The sequence below is a fragment of the Miniopterus schreibersii genome (assembly GCF_964146895.1).
Source record: "Miniopterus schreibersii genome assembly, chromosome: X".
Lineage (NCBI taxonomy): Eukaryota > Metazoa > Chordata > Mammalia > Chiroptera > Miniopteridae > Miniopterus > Miniopterus schreibersii.
This window is the reverse complement of record NC_138104.1, coordinates 105,784,840-105,808,256: the sequence shown is the minus strand read 5'-3', so window position 1 is coordinate 105,808,256 and position 23,417 is coordinate 105,784,840. Positions and strand designations below refer to the sequence as shown.

The 23,417-nt window shown below is 47.0% G+C and overlaps 1 protein-coding gene across 1 annotated transcript; it reads left to right on the top strand.

Moving 5' to 3' along the window:
- Positions 1 to 536: 536 nt before the first annotated feature.
- LOC308551102 (arylsulfatase H) lies at positions 537 to 12,070 on the top strand (the record flags this gene model as incomplete). Its single annotated transcript, XM_081125434.1, has 10 exons — positions 537 to 568; positions 1,520 to 1,669; positions 2,239 to 2,360; positions 3,804 to 3,929; positions 6,923 to 7,346; positions 7,935 to 8,071; positions 8,584 to 8,718; positions 9,270 to 9,432; positions 10,512 to 10,633; positions 11,706 to 12,070. The coding sequence occupies 10 exons, from the start codon at positions 537 to 539 to the stop codon at positions 12,068 to 12,070; spliced, it is 1,776 nt and encodes a 591-aa protein (XP_080981560.1).
- Positions 12,071 to 23,417: the final 11,347 nt, after the last annotated feature.

Below are 23,417 nucleotides of genomic sequence, written 5' to 3'. Positions count from 1 at the left end.
ACGATGAACCTATAACACACACAGGGTGGGGCAGAAGCGGGTCTACAGCCGTGGGTACGGAAAACGCAGAGTTTCTTCGTGTATTATTATTTGTTAACTATTGGGCTGTTTTCCACACGGACCACGGTAAACCTGCTTTGGCCCCGCCTTGTATTAGAAACTACGGCTGAGCATGAAGAGAAAAGCAAACCCGACTAGCTGGCTCTTTGCTCTGATTTTACTGTTTTGTTTCCACTTTTTTTGCAATGAAATCAAATTATGAAGCTTCACACTCAAACGACTGATAGAATTTGTTTTTTTTTTGGAAAGGCCTCTTATTGCTAAAACAACAGTGGTGCTTCAGTTTTGGAATGCAGTTCGTCCCGGGAGCCCGTTCGAGTTCTGAAACGTTCGGAAAACCGAGGGATCCACAGCCCACAACTAGGCCTCAGGGTCTTGCCCTCCGCGGAAGCCAGCCGTGGGGCGTGTTTGACTTCCGAGGCGTGTTTGAAAACCGAAGCATTTCCTTCCGGGTCGACGGGCCTGCATAGACCGAAATGTTCGTCAGCGGAGACGTTCGGAAACCGAGGTACCATCGTATTTGAAAAATTTGGTAAATTTAAAGTCAGAATGCGTGTGAAACGAAGGTGTCAGTTAGACTATATTAACATAAAAAACATTCTCGTTTTTGAGTAAGCGCCAGCTCAGGGATGTTGGACAGTGAACATTTATAAGGGATACCATTACTTCCGTTTTTATGATTTTTTTTGTTTGTTAATCATCACCAGAGGCTATTTTTTTCATTGATTTTTTTTTTTAAATAAAAGAAGGTCGAAGGGCCTAGTTGGTGTGGCTCAGCGGTTGCACATCGACCGACGAACCAGGAGATCGCTGGTTCGATTCCTGCTCAGGACACAGGCCCAGTTGTGGGCTTGGTCCCCAGTAGGGGGCGAGCAGGAGGCAGCCGATCCCTGACTCTCCTCATTGATGTTTCTCTCTCTCTCCCTCTCCCTTCCTCTCTCTGAAATCAATAAAAACGTATTTAAAAAAAATAAACAAGTAAAAAAGAGGGAGGGAGTGGGCGAAAGAAATATTGATGTGAGGGAGACACATCTATTGGTTGCCTCCTGTGTGCACCAGCCTGCACCTGGGCTGGGGATTGAGCCTGAAACTCAGGCACATGCCGTTGGCCAGAGAATCGAACCCGAGACCCTCCAGTGAGCTGGCCGACGCTCTAAGCACTGAGCCAAGCCAGCCAGGGCTATTTTATTTATTTTATTTTATTTTATTTTAATTTTATTATTTTATTTTATTTTATTTTATTTTATTATTTTATTATTTTATTTTATTTTATATTTTATTTTATTTTAATTTAATTTAATTTAATTTTATTATTTTATTTTATTTTATTTTATTTTATTTTTTATTTTATTTTATTTTTTCCAAGTTGCTACAAATGCAAAACTGAATTGATAGTTGTGTTTATTTATTTTTGGTTGTTTTTTTTTTTTTGTTTTTTTTCCTTCCCAAATACTCACAGGGGCTGCTGGCTCTGGGTGTCCCTGTGGTGCATGGTTGGGGGCCTCCATGCCGTGTTCGTGACCAGGAACTCCAGGCCCAATATTGTCCTGTTGATGGCCGATGACCTTGGGCTGGGAGATTTATGCTGCTATGGTAACAACACAGTCAGGTAAAGACCCCCCACCCCCCACCCCCCCAACCCTGGCTGGTGGCATCTCCTGAGGGGAGGGAAGGGCTCCCCAATCCCATCGCTGTCAGTTCTCAACACGAACAGCAGAGGGCGCGCTAAGCAAGCGGCAAAAGATCAGGACCTCATTTCCTATCTCTGTCTTCTTACCTACAGGGGGCGCTGCTGTTGTTTTTATTATTGTGTTTTTAAAAAAACCGCAAAACACCCCAAAAACACATAATACAAACATCTTTTTAACCCATTGAAAGCAGGCCGTTCAGAGGCATTTAGTAAATTCACAGCGGTCCACCCAGTGTCGATTCATTGGTAATCCCAGTTGACTCGTCTTAGTTTGTAATCATCTTGCCTGAAGGTTCATTGTTTTATACTCTGCTTATTTTTTGCATTTAATCACAGGTGCATCCAAGTAGGTAGAAAATGGAAATTAAAAAAAAAAAAGCGTTTTAGGTTGACTGGAAACAGAGTCAACCCAGGACACAAAGGCTTTGGATCTCCTCCGTTTGGTGGGGAATGGGAAACCTCAATGCTGATTGTCTGTCTGTCTGCAGCACCCCGAATATCGACCGCCTGGCCAGGGAAGGAGTTCTGCTCACCCAGCACCTGGCAGCAGCCTCTGTGTGCACCCCGAGTCGGGCGGCGTTTCTGACAGGCCGCTACGCCATCCGATCAGGTGAACTGGGGAAATCCCACAGGCTTCTCATCTCAAACTCTGCTGTTTTATTATGCACCCTAAACCTAACCCTAACCTAACCCTAACCCTAACCCTAACCCTAAATCTAACCCTAACCCTAACCCTAACCCTAACCTAACCCTAACCCCTAAACTTAAACTTAAACTTAATCTTAACCCTAACCCTAACCCTAAACCTAACCCTAACCTAACCCTAACCCTAACCCTAACCCTAACCCTAAATCTAACCCTAACCCTAACCCTAACCCTAACCTAACCCTAACCCTAACCCTAACCCTAAATCTAACCCTAACCCTAACCCTAACCCTAACCCTAACCCTAACCCTAACCCCTAAACTTAAACTTAAACTTAATCTTAACCCTAACCCTAAACCTAAACCTAACCCTAACCCTAACTCTAACCCTAATCCTAACTCTAAACCTAAACTTAATCTTAACCTTAACCTTAAACCTAACCCTAACCCTAACCCTAAAACTAGTGATAGCTCTACACCTACCCCTAAACCAAAACCTAAATCTAACACTAACCCTAATCCTAGCCCTAGTCTTAACCCTAACCCTAACCTAACACCAGCACTAAACCAATCCGAAACCTGAAGCCATAGACATGAACCTAAAACTAAATCTAGTGCTAAACATAAACGAAACCACACCCCTAAACCAAGCACTAATCCTAACACGAACACTAACCCTACCCATCACTTTAACCTTGACCCTGACCCTAAACCTAAGTTTATTGCAATTGTGAACTCTAAACATAAAGCGAACCCTAACCCTAACACTAACCCTAACCCTCACCCTAACCCTAGCCCTAACCCTAGCCTTAACCCTAAATCTAAACCTAGCTCTAACTGTAACCCTAACCCTAACCCTAACCCTAACCCTAACCCTAACCCTAACCCTAACCCTAACCCTAACCCTAACGCTAACCCTAAAACTCTAATCCTGGCCCTAACCCTAACCCTAGCCCTAATGCTAACACTAACCCTAACCCTAGCCCTAGCCCTAGCCCTAGCCCTAACCCTAACCCTAACCCTAACCCTAACCTTAACCATAGCCCTAACCCTTACACTAGCCCTAACCGTAACCCTAGCCCTAACCCTAGCCCTAGGCCTAACCCTAACTCTAACCCTAGCTATAACTCTAACCCTAATCCTAACCCTAACCCTAACCCTAACCTAACCCTAACCCTAACCCTAACCCTAACCCTAACCCTAACCCAAGTTCAAGAGCACGTGTGCATTTGGCCCGTGGGAGAAGGAGCGCGGAGGAAGCTTATAGTCAAAGGCAAGAGAAAAACTTGGGGGAGAGAAGAGACTGGAAGGGCACAGGGGGTGCATCCGAGGACCTCAGGTAGACGCAGGAATCCGTGGAGCCCCTGCCGAGAAGACCGGTCACCTGGGCTCTGCTTCTGTGCCCGTAGGCATGGCGTCTGCCTTCAACCTGAACCGCGCCCTCACCTGGCTGGGAGGCTCGGGCGGTCTTCCCACCAACGAAACCACCTTCGCCAGACTGCTTCAGCATCAGGGCTACCGCACGGGGCTCATAGGTATGCCGGTGGGGGAGCTGCGGACGTGGAAACCCCCTCTTTTTCTGGGTCACCTCTCCAGGGGGTACCTGGGGCCAGCTTCTCTTTGCGAAGAGACAGTGGGGAAGGAGCTTAAGGCACAATGATGGACGGCCTTCAACACCTAGAGCAAGGAGTTAGAAAAGCCGTGGGTATGAAAAGCAATTATGCTCATCCATTGCCCCCCAAATAGAATATTCTGTAGGGCGGGGGCCTGCTTTGGCGAGGCCGTTGCTAGCTGAAAAAATGAGTGAATTTTTAATTTAAAAAATTATTTTTTTGTTCATTGTTGTCGGAAAATATCTTTTTCCATCGCTTTTATTTTACAGAGAATGGGAGGGAGGAGAAGAGATAGAGAGAGAGAGAGAAACATGATCGTGAGAGAGACATATTGACCGGGAATCGAACCCATGACCCTTTGGTGTACATTCAGACTCTCTAACCACTGAGCAACACCGTTCAGGGCATGAATCAATTTTTAAAGGGATCTTCTTGAACTTGAGAACTGAAAGCGTACACAGCGAGCAAGGGGAGGCAATTACTACCCTACGTGTTCAGATCGCCCCCCTCTCCCATGCCTGTGGGGGGTCGGTGTTGGGCAGGGGTGAGACTGTGGGTCGGCACATCACCACGCAGGTTTATGCCACAGGATTCTGGTCCCATCACTTATGCCTCTAAGGAGAGATTCTGTGAGCAAGTAATTTTGAGACATGTTTCCTGTTTGTTATAGGCGCTAGTTTTAGGATTTTCCATGTAGATTGTACCTCGGACATCAGCTAAGATGGCCTCACTTTTAAAAACATGAGTTTGCAGATCTTAGCTATTGTAAATAGCGGTGCTACGACCTGGAAACAGCCCAAGGGCCCATCCGTAGATGAGCGGATAAAAAAGCTGTGGTATATCTATACCGTGGAATACTATGCAGCTGTGAAAAAGCAGGATCTCTTACCCTTTGGGGCAGCATGGAGACACCTGGAGGGCATTATGCTGAGTGAAATAAGCCAGGCAGAGAAAGAGAAATATCCCCATGATCTCACTCATGTGTGGAATCTAATGAACTAAATAAAGTTATGGGCAAAATAGATCCAGAGACATGGAAGCATGGAGCAGACGGAGGGAGCTCAGAGGGAAGGCAGAGGGCGTGGGGATTAACCAAGGAATTTATATGCCTATATTCATAACCCATGGACACAGAAATAGTGAGGTGAAGGCCTGGAAGAGAGGGGGGACTGGAACCAGGTGGTGGGGGGCAAGGGAGAGAAAAAAGGGGGGGCATCTGTAATACTATCAACAATAAAAATAATTAAAAAATGGGAAGGGGCTGTTCAATGGGGGAAAAGGGGGCATCTGAAATACTTCCAATAATACAGATAAATTTAAAAAGAACACCCCCCCTCAAACCCCCCCCCCCCCCAAAGAAAAACCAATGAGTTTGTATCATCCATATGTGACCAGTAGTGAGTTTATTCCCACAAAGCTCCCGGTAGCATCAGATGAATAAACATCTTCTAAATTAGCTTTGAGGGAGACTCAGGGCACCACCAAACCTGGGTGTGAGTCCATCTTCCCCATCATTAATACGACCTCAGGCTTCCTAATGAATCCACATAGTAGCTTTCTCATTGGTCCTAAAGGGTCTTAAAAGAACGAAATACAACAATGTGTGTGAATAAATCAGCACAGAACCTGACCCACGTGGTATGTGCTCGTTCGAGGGAATGGCTCCCATTCCCCAATTCCTTTCGCTCACGGTTAAGTTTCCAGGGATAGCGTATCATCCCCACTTTGGGGACCGTGGCGAGGAGCTGCGGCCACAGAGTTTTGGTTATTTTTTTAGTGGGTGGCATGAGACAGTGAGAAGTGACTGCTCGATGGGAACTCGGGCTCCGTCCCCAGTCCTGGAAATTCAGGGGGCAGCCAGCAGGGGGCGCACAAGAGGCAGCCAGCCGGTGACGCTCTCTCATCATTGATGTTTCTCTCTCTCTCCCTCTCCCTGCCTCTCTCTGAAATCAATACCTATTTTTAAAAAGATTAAAAAAAATAATACAAAAGAAAATACACGGCTGGTCGGTGGAAGTGTGAACACATATCAACCAAGACGCAGTCTCTGGCTTCCCAGGGAGGGCGGGACACCTGGGAAATTTTTATTTTTATTTTTGGAAGCATTTTTTTTAAAAAAATTATCTTTATTATTGAAAGTATTACAGATGACCCCCTTTTTTCCACATTGACTCTCTTCCCCACATCCATCCCCCACCCCAGGCCTTCCCCACAGTATTGTCTGTGTCCATGGGTTATGCACTGATGCATATAAGTTCTTTGGTTCATCTCTTCCAGTCCCCGCTTCCCTCTGAGACCCCTCCGTCTGCTCCATGCTTCCACGTGTCTGCATCTATTTTGTTCAGTTTATTTTGTTCATTAGATTCCACATATGAGTGAGATCACGGGGATACTTTTCTTTTTCTGCCTGGTTATTTCACTCAGCATAACACTCTCCAGGTCCCTCCCTGCTGTCCCAAAGGATAAGAGATCCTTTTTCACAGCTGCATAGTATTCCCCGGTGTAGATGTACCACAGCTATTTTATCCATAAGTTTATTTTGTTCATTAGATTCCACATATGAGTGAGACCGTGTGACACTTGTCTTTCTCGGACGGGCTTATTTCCCTGAACATAATACTTTCCAGGCCATAGACTCTGTCCATCTAGAAAAGAGAAGGGTTTCTATTGCCCACTTTTAGCCTGAAAGATGCAGGTTTTATGCAAACAGGTGTTGGCGCCATAGCTACAGACATCTTAGCATTTGCACGGAGACAATGTCGGAACCAAGAAGATCCATGGAACCGTGGCTGCTGTGGCTCATTAATAATAAAAATAATAAAAGATCCATCAAGGGCAAGAAAGTCCAAGTTTTTTGTAACTTCTCCTGACAGAAGCCCATGTTCTAGAAATGCTACCCCCGTTTCTATTTCCAGGAAAGTGGCACCAAGGCCTGAGCTGTGCCTCCAGGGATGACCACTGTTACCACCCCCTGAACCATGGCTTCGACTACTTCTACGGGATGCCCTTCGGCCTTCTGAGCGACTGCAGGGCCTCCGAGACGCCGGAGCTGCACCGGTGGGTCAGGATCAAGCTGGGCATCTCCACCACGGCCATCGGGCTCCTCCCTCTCCTGCTGCTCATCCCCCGCTTCACCCGCTGGTTCCCGGTGCCATGGGGCATCATCGTCACCTTCGGGCTCCTCGCCTTTGTCTTTTTCGTGGGCTGGTTCTCCAGCTACGGGTTCGTGCGGCGTTGGAACTGCATCCTCATGAGGAACCACGAAATCGTCCAGCAGCCCATGAGGGAAGACAGAGTCTCCGCGCTCATGCTCAAGGAGGCCCTCTCCTTCATTGACAGGTATTCAGTCACCCACGAAAACCCAAGACACACAGGGGACTGTGATAAGAAAATAAAAGGTACCCTGGCTGGCATGGCTCAGTGGTTGAGCGTCGACCTATGAACCAGGAGCTCTCCGGTTTGATTCTTGGGTTTCAGGCTCCATCCCCAGTAGGGGGCGTGAAGGAGGCAGCAGACGGCTGTTTCTCTCTCATTATTAATGTTCCTATCTCTCTCTCCCTCTCCCTTCCTCTCTCTGAAATCAGTAAAATCCATGCTGTCCAAAAGGATACAAGGTCCTTTTTCACAGCTGTATAGTATTCCACGGCATAGACGTACCACAGCTGTTTTATCCACTCATCTACGGATGGGCACTTAGCTATTTTAAATTGTGCTGCTATGAACATAAGGGTGCACAAGTTCTTTCTGATGGGTGTTTCAGGATTCTTAGGATATATTCCCAGAAGAGGCATCGCTGGGTCATAAGGCAGCTCCATTTTTTATTTTTTTGAGATAACTCCATACTGTTTTCCACGGTGGCTGCACCCCTCTGCTTTCCGCAGTCGCCTCTCTCTGTAAAGGTAACTCAGTCTGACTTCCTACCCTCAGGTACAAACGCGGACCTTTTCTCTTGTTTGTGTCTTTTCTTCACGTCCACACGCCCCTCATCACCAAAGAGAATTTCGTGGGACGCAGTAAATACGGTCGCTATGGCGACAATGTGGAAGAAATGGATTGGATGGTGGGTAAGTATTCAGGAAAAGCAACCAAGCATCTAGATCGTGGGGTCAGAAAGCAAATCTGTATTCATCGCCTCAATGGACGGCGCCTTGCGTATCTTGGGAAATCAATAGGTACGCGTTTCCCTGAACTAAAAGCTGGCAAATCAGTGAAATCTGCAAATATTTCCCCCCCATTGTGCCCAGCTCCTACCCCACCCCAAGCCTCCAAGGCAAAATATATAAAGAACTCATACAACTCAACACGTGGAAGACAAAGGCTCCAATTAAAAAATGGGCCAAGGACCTCAGTGGACACGCTCTGTCTTCTCAAGGGACTGTTGACCCGTAAAAACAATGCTTGCTGAGTCCAGCAGAGTATTAACAAGCATCTATGATAGCGATTTATTACATAATATTCTGCAATCTATAATAAAGTATAATTTAATTATGCTGCAGTGTGTAGTAATCACGAACACATGATAAACAGCCATGGCCCACGCTGAAAGGTGACAGCTCCCTATCTCCACCTGTGCCAGGTAAGATTCTGGAGGCCCTGGACCAGGAGTGCCTGACCAACCAGACACTGGTGTACTTCACCTCGGACAATGGGGGCAACCTGGAGGCACAGGCCAGGGGCGAGCACCTGGGCGGATGGAACGGGGTCTACAAAGGTGAGGCACAGGGGCTGTCCCACTTCAGTTGATGCCCCTGCAGGGTCTCCTGAGCTTTGCACGCACCCGTGTCAACCCCCAAATGCTGTGTGGAGATTTTTAGGAGTTATACTCTCTTGTCAAGCTAGATGGGGAAAGGTGGTGAGTTTGGGGGCAGTGTGCAGAGTGGAAGGCAAAAATGTGGGAAGTAATGAAAGCCTCAAGAGCGTAGCCCTGGCTGGTGTTGCTCAGTGGTTAGAGCACCGGTGGGTTAAAGGGTCTAGGGTTTGCTTCTCGGTCAAGGGCACTACCTGGGTTGCAGGTTTGATCCCTGCCCCAGCTGGGCGGGTGGGGGAGGCAGCCAATCCATGTGTCTCTCTCACATCGATGTTTCTCCCTCCCTCCCTTCCTTCCACTGTCTTAAAAATCAATGGAAAAATGATCCTTAGTTGAGGGTTAACAACAACAGACAAAAAAAGCAAGCAGAGTTTATGTGTAGGTTTAATTTCCAGTTGAGTGGAGCATGACACAGTTGAGTTGAAGTCATCTTTGCCTTTGCTCTTTGCTTTTAGGTGGGAAAGGGATGGGCGGATGGGAAGGGGGCATCCGCGTTCCAGGAATATTCCGGTGGCCAACGGTGCTGGAGGCTGGGAAGGTCATTGACGAGCCCACCAGTCTGATGGACATTTACCCAACGCTGTCTTACGTCGGGGGAGGAATATTGCCCCAGAACAGGTAGGAAACCACTGCTTGCTCCTAGTCTGGGGGGATAGATTTGAGTTGCGTGTGGATACATTAGATAATTTTACATGTTTGTGAAACAGATTGCTTAATTGTCTTTCTTTTTAAAAAATATATGTTTTTATTGATTTTTAGAGAGAGAAGGGAGAGAGAGAGAGAGATAGAAACAGCAATGATGAGAGTGATTGATCAGCTGCCCCCTGCACACCTCCTACTGGGATCGAGCCCCAAACCTGGGCACGTACCCTGACCAGGAATGGTTCCTGGGTCAATGCTCAACCACTGAGCCACACCGGCAGGGCTCATTCTTGACCCGTTTTGTTTGTTTTTTAATCTCTTAAACAAATATTAAGTGAATTATTGAATAAAAGGAAGCATGTGTCTATGTGTGTGCGGTGAATTATACCATATTTCTCTATGGTTTTAAAATGAGTAAATACGTGACATGCTTTAATGGTTTAATTCTGTGGAGTGTGTGTGTGTGTGTGTGTGTGTGTGTGTGGTGGTGGGAGGATGTGTATTCATTTGCAGTGGGGTTCCCCTCCAATCAAATAAGAGTAAAAAGTGCAATGTTGTAATCCATGACGCTCACTCCCAATGTCTTGCAAGGTTATCGCGTTAATACTTCCATCTGCTACCCTCTCCCATTATCTTAGAAAATGTATCATATGTCTTAATTTTTTTCCCTTTTTTGTTATAAAATAACTGAAGATGAGCAATAAATTTTATTATTTTTTTAAATTTATTTTTTAAAATATATCTTTATTGATTCCAGAGAGAGGAAAGGAGAGGGAGAGAGAGAGATAGAAACATCAATGATGAGAGAGTCATTGATCGAACCCACAACGCGGGCATGTGCCCTGACCGGGAATCGAACCCCGATCGCCTGGATCCCAGGTTGATGCTCAACCGCTGAGCCACATCCGGCCGGGCAATAAATTTTAAAAAGTCTGTCTCCTCTCCCTCCACCTCCATCCCTTCCTTGTCCATCTCTTCCCGCTCCTTCTGTAATAAGACAGGCGACTAAACCACGCCTCCCTCACCACTTTGTGCATTTTCCTCTCTCTCCTAAGAGTGATCGACGGCAAGAACCTCATGCCTCTGCTGGAAGGCAGGGCCCGCCACTCGGACCACGAGTTCCTCTTCCACTACTGTGGGGTCTACCTGCACGCCGTCAGGTGGCATCAGAAAGACTGTGAGTATGAAGACGGTAGACATGTGGGCATGTGATAAAGACACAGCCCTGTCTCCTTTTTCTCTGAGGGAGGGCGGGAGCTATGACACGTGCAAATAACCTCCAGCCAGGATGAATCTTCTCCTTAGGAAAATTATGTAAGCAGCCATTGTACTACAGTAAGTTTATCGAGGTGTGTGTCTGTATGTCTGTCTATGTTTGTATAAGCAAATAAGCAATTAGCTTATTATGCATGTATGCTAATATGCAGGTAGAGAGAGAGAGAGAGGGAATACAAATGTTCCCAACTAAGAATATTAAAACAAATTAGCAACAGGGAGTGAACTTTATTCTAACCCACACATCAGTCACTACCTGCCTCTCCTAATTCACTGTTTCTGTCTCACCGTCACACTATAGGATGCACGTAAATAAATATATATCAACAAATGATATCGATTGCCTTACATCTGTCAACGAAAGCTTTCAGAGACGTTTGGATAAAGTTCTAGAATTTCTACTTGGTTGAGCTTGACTGAAACTGCAGAATAGATACGGGCTTTCTCCCGTGCAATTCTTCAGTACTGGTGTGATGCATTCTTCAAGTCAATGTCTTCCATGTAAAGTGAAAACAAACAAACAAAAAGCTTTTCCTGCCCTGGCTCAGTGGCTCAGTTCAATTCGTTGGGTGTCATCCATGCACCAAAAGGTTGCTGCTGGTTCAGTTCCTGGTCAGGACATATGCTCAGGTTTTGGGCTTGATCCCCAGTAGGGGGCGTGAAGGAGACAGCCAATCGATGACTCTCTCATCATTGGTGTTTCTCTCTTGCTCTCTCTCCCTCTCTCTCCATTCCTCTCTCTCTAAAAAAGAAAAAATTTAATAAAAAATTTTTTTAAAGAAGAAAAATCTTCAAGTTGGCAGTAAAATCGTGAATTTTTTGATAGCTGAGGAAACACTATTTTTGTTGTGTAACTTTTTGCAGGAGACTTTCAATTATTAACCAAAAAACGTTTGAGAAATACGTGTTTAATGAAAAAAGATCCTAAAACAATAACAAATATGGCATCTCAACGAGAGGGTTCTGTTTCCCAGGTGCAACGGTGTGGAAGGTTCATTACGTGAGTCCCAAATTTTCCCCGAAGGGAGCTGGAGCCTGCTACGGGAGTGAAATATGCTCCTGTACTGGAGACGTCACCTACCATGACCCTCCACTCCTCTTTGACATCTCAAGAGATCCTTCTGAATCCCGACCGCTCAGCCCCAACAACGAAGCGTTATTCGACTCTGTGGTCATGAAAATCGAGGCGGCCGTCAAAGAGCATCGAAGGACACTCACGCCCGCTCCACAGCAGCTCTCTGTGTTCAACACTATTTGGAAACCGTGGCTGCAGCCCTGCTGTGGGAATTTCCCCTTGTGTGGGTGTGACAAGGAAGATGACATTATAGCCAACGCTTGAGGAGCAGACAGGGGCTACTTGTTACCAAGCACCCATGTGCTACTACAAACGCTGTTGGGAACAGTTCTCGGCTGACTCATTCAACCCCTTTGGGATCAACCCCTCCACTCATTTTTTAAAAAATATGTTTTTATTGATTTTGTTTTAGAGAAAGAGGAAAAGAGAGAGAGAGAAACATCGATGAGAAAGAAATATCGATCGGCTGCCTCCTGCACGCCCCCTACTGGGGATCGTGCCCTGATCGGGAACTGAACTGGTGACCTCCTGGTGCTCAGGACAACGCTGACCCAACTGAGCCACACCGGCTGGGCCACCCATGTTTTTAACCCTTAGATTTTAGTTTTTTCTTCAAGTTATGTCCTGGAACTCAGTGAGGACCAAGTGGTTCTGTATAGCAGCGAACTGAAGTGGAGCATGGTCTGTATCACGTTTTCATAATACTGTGTCATTTTTTCCAGGGCAAAGAAAGACTAAGGTGACCTTCTCCAGATCCTTGTGGATCTGTGGTTCCTAGAACGTTAGAAGTAGCAGGTCCGATGTCATTGTGTGTTTCCTTCATTGAATTTATTAGGGTGACAGTGGTTAATAAAATTATATAGGCTTCAGGGGTACAATTCTATAGTATTCTGTATATTGTGTGTTCACCACCCCAAGTCAAGTCTCCTTCCATCACCATTTATTCCCCACTTACCCTCTTTTACCTTTCCTACCCCCCTTCCTTACCCCCCATAGAAGGTAATCACCATGCTGTTCTCTTTGTCCATGAATCTTTTTTTTCTTTGCTTAATCCCTTCACCTTTTTTACCCCAAACCCCTCCCCTATGATAGCTGTCAGTCTGTTCTCTGTGTCTGTGATTCTGTTTCTATTTTTTTTTGTTTTGTTTTTGTTTATTTTGTTCATTAGATTCCACATATAAGTGAAATCATATGGTACTTGACTTTCTCTGAGTGGCTGGTGTCACTCTTTTTACACGATTCCATTAGAAACTTCTAAACCCAGACACATTACTATTATTATTTTTTTTTGGTAACCAACCTTAAGTATTTCATATCAGCGTGAAGTAGATAGTGTGCATAAAAACCGAAGTGTTGCCACCCAGCAGGTGTGGCTCAGTGGTTGAGGGTTGACCTACGAACCAGGAGGTCACAGTTCGATTCCTGGTCAGGGCGCATGCCTGGATTGTGAGCTCGATCCCCAGTAGGGGGCGAGCAAGAGGCAACGAGTCAATGACTTTCTCTCATCACTGATGTTTTTCTCTCTCTCTCCCTCTCCCCTCCTCTCTGTGAAATCAATAAAAACATTTAAAAAATTAAAAAAAACAACAAAATACTGATGTGTTGTCAAAATCATCATAGTCATTGTTACTCATTGATTTTCCTGTTTTCCCTTCTCTTTCTGTCTAACATTTGGTTCTGGGACGAAACACTCGGCGACAGGTCTTGGCTATGCTTCCTGCTAACCATGGGATGGGGGAGAAATCTCAGGGTTGCTTTTTTTTTTTTTAGTGTAAAATGGGGAAAACCAGTATCTATTTCACAGAGTAGCTATGCAGGTTCTAATTCTTGTGAATTTGCCTTGTATACAGTGAGCATTCAATAAATATCCTTGTGATGAATGTTGTCATTGGTGTCAATGGTAATTCATTCTATTCTCTGAAGTACAGAGTCAAATAGAAAAATTACGGCTGGAAAATTTTAATCGATGACAGGCATTCAGAAAGCACATTGAGAAAGCCGGATAAACAAAGATAAATTTATAAATGAAGGCGTCATGGGAAAACTCCACATTTCAAAAGACTAAGAAAAGATCTTTAAGTGAATTAGAAGGAAACAAGGTTGCCTACAAAATATAAAATAATTAAACTAACAGAGACTCACTAACATCTCCAAGAGAAGCCACAAGATGATAGAATAATCTAATTAAACTTTTCAGGAAAAAAAATCTATCAACCCAGAATTATATACCCAAGTCATTCAATGATGGCGGTGAATTTTTTAAAATCCGGGAAACTATTATTGCAAAATGTCTTTTTTTTTTTTTTTTTTTTTTAAATTTAACTCTGCTTTCATGCATTTTGAAGCCTTGGTATTAGTTGCTTTTTAAAAATTTGGGAGAAGACATTTTTATTGTTGAGAGTATTACAGATGGCCCCTTTCCCTCGCATTGACCCCCTCGACCTGGTTCTCACGCACCCCAGGTCCTCACTATTGTCTGTGTCCATGGGCTATGCATAGATGCATTTAAGTTCTTTGGCTAATCTCTTCCCATCCCCCCTCCCTCCTTCCCTCTGAGCTCTCAGTCTGTTCCATGCTTCCATGTCTCTGTCTCTATTTTGTTCATCCGTTTATTTTGTTCATTAGATTCCACATATGAGTGAGATCATGGGGATACTTGTCTTTCTCTGATGGCTTATTTCACTCAACATAATCCTCTCCAGGCCCCTCCATGCTGTCCCAAAGGGTAAGAGCTCCTTTTTCACAGCTGCATAGTATTCCACGTGTGTAAATGATCGTCCTCTGATGTGGGTTGTCTACTTAAGGAGACCCGGGGATGCAACATTTCTCCCCTTCCATGGGGGTTCGTCAAGTTCAGCACTAGTGACACTGACGAAAGCATGACCTCTGATGGGGGACATCCTGTGCATCGTGGGGTGCAGTGCACCGTGGGGCTGTTGGTTCGATTCCTGGTCAAAGGCACGTACCTGGGTTGCAGGTTCGATCCTGCATGTGGGAGGCAACCTCTCTCTCTCTCTGTCCCTCTGTCCCTTCTACTCTCTCTAAAAATATCCTCGAGCCCGGCCGGACGTGGCTCAGCGGTTGAGCATCGATCTAGGATCCAGGCGATCGGGGTTCGATTCCCTGTCGGGGCACATGCCCAGGTTGCGGGCTCGATCAATGACTCTCTTGTCATTGATGTTTCTATGTCTCTCTCTCCCTCTCCTTTCCTCTCTCTGAAATCAATAAAGATATGTTTAAAAAAATAATAATAAAAAAAATAAAATAAAAAATTAAAAAATTAAAATATCCTTGAGTGGAGATTAACAACAACAAAAAAATGCTATTCCAAAGCTCAGTTGTCACGAACAACAGTTACTCATTTATTTGCTGCCAAAACACATGGGTCTGATGACCACGTGGTCAACGTCAAGCAACGGGGGTTTCGTATCTCAGCCCAGGAGACTCAGCAAAGAGCCTACTGGAGCCAGGTGCTCACAGGAAACCTTGCTCTGAGCCCAGCGTTGGCCAATATTGCATTTCTTTGACCGCCTGACCAACCTACTCCTTGGTGTCAGGGTCCATTAACGGGTTGTGCTCTGTGTGTTGGGAAATACACCGATTTCATGCTTCCTCTGTTGCTTCAGCCCGTGTGCGTGGCCGTGAAAACGAGTGGATTATATCTAATTACCCTGCTTGCAAAAGAACTTCTTGATTGCACCCTGGCTGCGTAGCTCAGTTGGTAAGAGTGTCATCTGGATACACCAAGTTGCAGTTTCAATCCCCGGTCAGGGCACATTTAAGAAGCAATCAACGAGGACATCAGTGGGAGGGTCAACAGGTCAATGTTTCTCTCTCTCTCTCTCTCCCTCCTTCCCTTCCACTCTCTCTAAAAATCAAGAGGGAAAAACTATCCTCAGGTGAGCGTTAACAAAAATAATCATAAAATAATAGCGTAAAATCAACATGAAAAAGCTAGGAGTCAACAAGCTGCGGTAGACAGTTCTATGAACTGGACTCACATTTGTACCTGGATGTCCCAACCCGTGGCCCAGATCCTTGGGTAAGAAGTTGACCTTATTTTGAAATAAGGTCTTTGCGTGTGTGGAACCTAAGGATTAGGTTAGCTCACAGTGCGTTGGGTTGGGACCCGAATCCAGTAGGACCGGTGTCCCTGTAATAAGGGGACAGTTGGACACAGGCACGTAGAACGGGAAGGAGGAGGCCACGTGGAGATGGTGGGACTACAAACCAAGGAATGCCAAGCATGGCCCGTGAACCGCCCGAAGCCAGGAGAGGGAGTGACGATTGTCACTCCAAAATCCCGGGAAAAAAGCCACCCCGTCCAGAACTTGAACCTCAGTCTCCATCGGGAACCTAATATCCAAGGAAACCGTCTCTCCTCCTATCTTATATTGGTCTCAGTTACAGTACAAAACTCCTGGGCAAGGTTCTCCGATAACCGGTTCTCCAGTTGGCCATGGTTTGCTTGAAAGGAAAGCTCAGTTTCCTCCAGGTTGTCAACAGGGTGAAATGACACCCGATCCGTCTCAAGCACGGGTGAACCCTCAGCGGGAACCATGAGCACACACGTTTCAGTAGGAGGGTGTGGGACCGATGGGACCCATGTAGAGAGTATTTGCATATCTTAGCTTTGGTCTAATCTCTCTATTTCTCAACGCCCCTGTCAAGATCCCCACGGGGGTTGTGGATTTGGAAAGTCGGGGTGTCAACGTAGAGGGTTGTGCCCCGGGATGGATGGCAGGGTTGAGCCTTGAGACCAGCTATTGTCTGGCTAAACCTCCCAGGTGACTTTCCTGGCCACCCGCCCAAGTGCCGTCCACGTTGCTTAGAACCACCATCCATGACCCGTCTGCTAGTCTAATGCGCTTATTAGATCAGCCTTTCTTTTTCTTTTCTTTTTTTTAAATTAAATTTACGGGTCAAGGAGATCATCTAAATTCCAGGCGTGCAATTCCGCGACACGTCACATGTATATTGCGTTGTGTGTCCACCAGCCAAAGTCCAGTCTCCTTCGGTCACCATATATGTGACCCCCTACTCCCTCTTCATCTCCCCCCCTCGTTGTCTGTCCATTTTGTGTGTGTTTGTCCATTTACTGGTTTTGGTTTTATATCCCACACATGAGACAAATCATATAGTTTTTTTCCAACCGACTTGTTTTGCTTAACACGGTTTTCTCAAGGTCCACCGGTGTTGTCGCAAATACCAGTAATTCGTTTTTCAGGGCTGAGTACTATTCCCTTTTACGAACGGACCACAGCTCCTTTATCCATTCCTCCACCGAAGGGCCGGCAGGTTGTTTCCATGTCTTGGGCACCACGTGTAAATTGTACATCAGCTTTTTCCCCCAATAGAATTTCTACCACACTGGAGGTGCCCTCCCCCATCCAGGTCACAGGCTCAAATACCTGTGAGGGTCGTGCCGTGTGCATCCCGGGCATGACAAAGGAGCCCGCACTCAGCTCCGGCCAGGGAGCCATGCTGAGAATTCGCTTTACTTTTCCCGGGTCATTTCATTGTTTCAGAGCAACTGGAAAGAAATCAAGAAATTTCGGGGTGGGGGAACTTTCTCAATTGTTATTTCTTTAATATATTTATTTTTTAAAAATATGTTTTTGTTGATTTCAGAGAGAAGAAGGGAGAGGGGGAGAGAGAGAGAGAAACATCAATGATGACAGAGGGTCACTGATCGGCTGCCTCCTGCACACTCCCTGCTGGGATCCAGCCCACAACCCGGGCCTGTGCCCTGACCGAGAATCGAACCCCGATCGCCTGGATCTTAGGTCGACGCTCAACCGCTGAGCCACGCCCGGCTGGGCCTAATATATATACTTTTAATTAAAGAATTATTTTAAAAATTACATTTTACATTCAATACCAGTTTGTATTAGTTTCCGATAGACGACATAGTGGTTAAGACCTTCATAGGCTTTACAAAGGGATCCCCCCTCTATTTCCAGCACCCACCCGACGCCACACGTCGTTACCCCAATAGTGCCGACGATATCTTCCAACCCGCGCTTTATGCTCAATATATTTCTTTTTATGACGGCTGGTTGCTCAGCCGTGTCACGTGGTTTTTAAGCTACGAAAGACGTTTTCCCTTTCACCCCCCCTCCCTGCACCCTCAGGTCAGGTAAGTCATTCGCAGCTCTGCCAGCCTGTTCCTAAAACTGAGCTCCCTTATGAGAACCATCGTTCATCTCCGTGTGAGACATAGGCCCAAACACCCGCTGGGGTTTGAATTCCAGCTGAGGGACAAGTGCTTTCTGCTGATACAACTTTCCTGTGGAATATTTGGGACATGCTTGAGCTAAAAAAAAATAAATAAATAAAAATAAAATAAAATAAAATAAAAATAAATAAAAATAAATAAATAAAAAAGCATATTTAATTAAAACTCAAAGTTAACCGGGCATTTATTTGCTCAAGGTGGCAACCCTACGGGGCTGGGATCCCGGCCTGTGTGTTAGAAAAGAGCGTTTTCCGCATTTTCGGAGAGCCGGCCCGTGCTCGGGGCGACGTGGAAGATGCCGGCTTCCTTAAGTCTGCCTCTGCATGCCCTCCAACGACAGGGAGGTAATTTTTTACCCTACCCAGGTCTATATGGCAGGGTGACAGCTTCAGGATTAGACGGGGGGAGTTGGATTGAGCCCTACGCTTTGGTGGGTGCGGAGACTTTCTTGACCTGATTCTTTGGTATCAAGCCAGGACCTGAAGGCGTTGGGACGAGTGTTTCCCTTTAGGTGGGTATAGATTTTTCTCCAGCTGACTGTTTGGTGTGAGAAACAGGACGACAGGGAGTGGGGTGCAGTGTCCACTTTGGTGGGTAGAGGCTCCCTTGACCTGACCGTGGGGTTGCAAAGCCACAGTGGCACCCCGGAGGCGTCCTGACCTCTGTGCATGTCCTGGCGGCCTAGTCGCCTTGGCATTTGGAAGGAAGCGAACCTTTCCTGGAAGATTAGGAGCTGGGGCGGCCTTGAGGCTTCCTGGCCTCACACGTCTCTCCCTTGCCGGATGGCCCTTTGCGTCATTGCCCAACACCCCCTTGGGGTTCTCTGAGGTGCACACTGGGCTTTTGCAACAGAGGAACACCTGGCTGCCCTGCCCACACCTCATCCCCTCCACGCCCCCCGAATCGCCTTTCTAATCCACTCTCTCTTTGCTCCAAATGTATTTGTCCCCAGTGCAAGCTGGGGCCTATCCGTCACCAGTCCTAGAGTTGCCTTCCTGTGCTGACCTACAATGCAAATTCTTCATGTGGCCGCCCGAGGTTCCAGGGTCGTTCCTCCCTAGCAGGACGTCACCCCCTGTTCCCTGTATTCCCGGCTCTCTCACCGTCACCTGCTCACCGGCTGCCTTAAATGCACCTTCTCGCGACCTTTCTCCGAGACTTACCGAGCCTGAGATTCCACCTGGTCACCCCCAGGTAGAATTTTGTCAAGTTCTAACCTGTATACTTCATGTGGCTCCGGGGTACATTCGACTTTCCCTTCGCCATCCGGGCCCCCCTTTTCTTACGTCTTGCCTGTCCCCGAATTTGGGGTCTTGGGCTCTCTGTGGAGCAAGGCCTGTCGGCCTTTGACGTTGGCGAGTCTGCCGTCTATAGCGGTATCAGCCGCTTCATCGGCATTTGATGAAAATGCATTTTTACGAATGGCACAGCCTTCGAGGTGAAAGACGGTAGTTACCCCAATATTCAGCGGAAGGGCGTGCATTTTCCGCAGAGGACCTTCTAGCCTCTTGCTCAGGGCAACTTGATCTGTGCTGGGGATTTGCTGGGGCTGGATGTCGACCGACGATGTTTTGTTAAGTCAGATGGGTAGGGAAGGGTTTGAGCGTCTTTTGTTTTCTTTGGGAGGGTGCTATCTTTCCCATCGGGAAGACAGGCGACTATTGGGGTTCTCTTGGAACTAGATGCCCCGAATAATTATCTGCTATCTATCTGCCTTCCTCCCATCTGAAAAGTGCAGGGAAGGAAAGACATCCTTTTACGGGGACAGCGGGGGGGAGGGCATCCGAGATTATAGAGGAATGCCACGGCCGAGAGCCCGGGGGGTGTTAGGTCAACAACAGCACCTGTGTGCCGACAGGGCCGTTGTGTAAGATCGAATTCCACTTCCCCATCCAGGTGACGCCCTATTGCACACACAGAATCCGAAGATTCGGAGATGAGCCAACTTTGATAAAAGCAGATATTCCATCGGCCGCATCTACGTGTGCCAGGTGCTCAGCGCCCCACTGGGAAACCAGCAAACCACCGTTTAAATGAACGTCTAAGGCTCACCTGGGATGGGAGCCAAGAGCCAAAGCTGAATTATTATTTTTTTTAATTAATAAATTTTTTTTAGGTAGAGTGGATTTTTCTCCCCCATTGCATCCGGAATTTGAGGGCAGCGGTCTCGGATCACGGCCCTCCATGGGTTTGCCCGTGATTCATGCAACTCAGGAAACATCACTCCGGTCGGGGCACACGCTCGCTCCTTCTCAAGGTGTCCTGTTTTCTTACCTGGATGTTCAGACGGCTGCGTCGAAGGTGTTAATTAGATTAAATGAACACGGCTCGTTAGACACCATTCATCAAAAGCTATAACTAGACGGAAGGTGGGAGTGCGGGTCGGGGACTGGAAGAGATTAACCAAAGTACTTATACTCACATATGTGTAACTCGTGGACACAGACAAAATAGTGAGGTGAAGGCCTGCGGGGGGTGTGTGTGGGGTGGAGGGGGGGCAACAGGGAAATAAAAGGGGGCCGTCTGTAATGCTTGGAACAATAAAGATAAATTTAAAAAATAATAATTTAAGAAAAAGCTAAGATTGGACAGTAGCTAACTAGCGGGAAAAGTGTATCGAGAACAGCAAATCCTGTTGAAACAAACGAGCAACAACCGGGTGGGATGCATTTCTGGGAGGCTGACAATGGAAGGATGCTGACGACTCCCCAGGCAAGGCCCATTCTTACCCCACGAAATGTGGGTCGAGCCCCAGACACTGGGAGGAGGGGCATCATTTAATCAACGCAGTGATGCGATTTCAGACCAGCTGGTCATGGAGGCACCGTCGGAATCGGTATTTAAGACATTTTTCGGAATCGGTATTTAAGACATTTTTATGATCCAAACTCTTTTCCACAGGGGCTGCACCCGTCTGCATTCCCACAGCAGTGTACCCGGGGTTCCCCTTTCCTCCACACCTTGGCCAGCACGTGTCGTTGGATGATTTCTTGATGGCAGACATCCTGACGGGCGTGAGGTGACACCTCATTGTGGCTTTAATTTGCATCTCCCTGAGGATAAGCGACCTTGGGGCATCTTTTCACGTACCCGTTGGCCGTCTGTAGGCCCTCCGCTGTGTATTTCATTGTTCAGAACAAAACCTCACCTGCCCTCTGGCGTTCGCATCCTGGGGGGGCGGGATTACACCTCGACCTGGCCTTCTGGTGTGTTTACAAAATTCCAATGCAGAGTTCCCCGGGAGGAGGTCCCTGTTCCTTTGGCGTGATGCTCCTGGAGGATCTGGTGTCGGGAGTTCATGGGGGGACCACAGGGTGGCACCCCTCATAGAAAGTCCCCCGTCAAGAAGCCACGTCTTGAAGACATCTACCTGGATGTCCATGAACTTTCCTTTGTGTGGAAGATGCTAATGGTTGGATTCTCACATACCCAGATATTTTATTTATTTTTTAAAAATTCGTCTTTATTGTTGTATTACAGGCATCCCATTGCCAACCCCTCCTCAGGCCTTCCCAACCCTATTGTCTGTGTCCATGGGTTATGCATAGATGCACATAAATTCTTTGTTTAATCTCTTCCTGACCCCCCCTTCCTGCTGAGACTCCTCAGTCTGTTCCATGCTTCTATGTCTCTGGATCTATTTTGTTCATTAGTTTACTTGGTTCACTAGATTCCTATGAGTGACATCACGGGGATACTTGTCTTTCTCTGACGGGCTTATTTCACTCAGCATAACACTCTCCAGGGTCAACTGTTTATTTACAACGCCGGGGAGATGCTATGGTCACTTTCCCTCATTCCCTCTCGAATGGCTATTGATTTGGGGCCCGGTGTTGACAAATAATATGAATCCCAGGCCTCTAAAGGATTCCTCACTATCTGTGTTGTGGAATATAATTCAGATATAATCCTGGAAGAGAAGATATACTTTCTCTGCTGGTGGAAAGGTCACCGTGAGTGCTGCAGGCCAGGGAGTAGTCCGACTACTGGATAGAATTAGAGCAACTGCCCCGGTTTGGCAACTTCTATCTTACCTGCCCCTGTGATAACCCATTTGCCCGTCGGCACAGCTAAGAACACTCAGCCAGAGCAAGCGAGTCTGCAGGTGTTTGGCCTAATGACTCCTTTCCTTTAACATGGATTTCCAGGCGCACCTGCAAATCAGGAGAGCGCGCAGATGACCTCATTTGCATACCCAAAAGGTGAGTCCCCTGGGTGAGCTCCTTCCAGCCCGGCCCTCAGTGTGGACCAGCCTCCCCGTGGGTCAGCCGTTGACGGATGAATTCCACGCTCCCAGGTGGCTTCCAGGAGAGTCAAACGTCGCTAAGAGCAGCCTTTGCGTTTTGTCCTGGAATCCCGTAGACAACGCCACGGACGGGTGAGTCAGGGAACGCGTTTTGGTGCTGGCCTCAGCCGATGGATACTCAATTTTGTGTTGGGATCGGCCCTCGTCATTCTCACTGAGATGGCAAGATGCCTTCGGTGATAAAATACAAGGAAATTTTGACAGATAAACGTTAATTATTTACCGGACCTGGAAGTGAACACAGTGCACCTGAGGACGCAGCGAGCTGACCAGAGAGAGAGAGACAGAGAGAGAGAGATGGGCACAGGGCTTGGGTTCGGCCTTTCCTGGGGTCTCCCCACCCTGTATTGGTGAATTTAAAACATGAGAACAGGAATTTAAAGGACAGTAAAAGGAAAATCAATTAGCAACGATGATACTTCAAGGGAGCCAGCCAAGGTCTCCAGGGTGTGGCCGGCAATGTGTGAATTCCAGCTCACGGCGGCTGTGGGAAGCAAAGCCGAGCCCAACGCCAGGGCTCGCACGTGGAAGGAGTACGAGCGGGGACCTTCTGGGTCCTCTCCCATTTTTTCTCTCTGGTGTAACAGGCAGAGTTCATGGGCTCCACAGGCTGAAAGGGTCCAGCTTGACTGTCAGTTTCCCGGGACTCAGTGAATCAGCCCTGACACCGAGCCGTTGATTCCAAGTCAATTTTCCTGTTAGTGACCCCACTCCCCACCCCCCATCCTCCCCCCCTTCCTGCCCCCATCCCTTCATTCCCACTTCTGCACCAACAAGCCCTTTTTCTGTGTGCCGGTCTCTGTTTTTTTCGTTTTGAGCAGGATGGATTTTTTTTAGTGTTGACACTATTACAGATGTTCCCCATTTCCACCCCCTGTGCCCCCCTCAGCCCAGCCCCCACCCCTCCCCAGGCCTTCACCCCACTACTGTCTGTGTCCAGGGCCTATGCGAAGATGCACATAAGTTCTTTGGTTAATCTCTTCTCCACCCCCTTCCCTCTGAGACCCCTCAGCCTGCTCCGTGATTCCATGTCTCTGCATCTATTTTGTTGGTCAGTTTATTTTGAT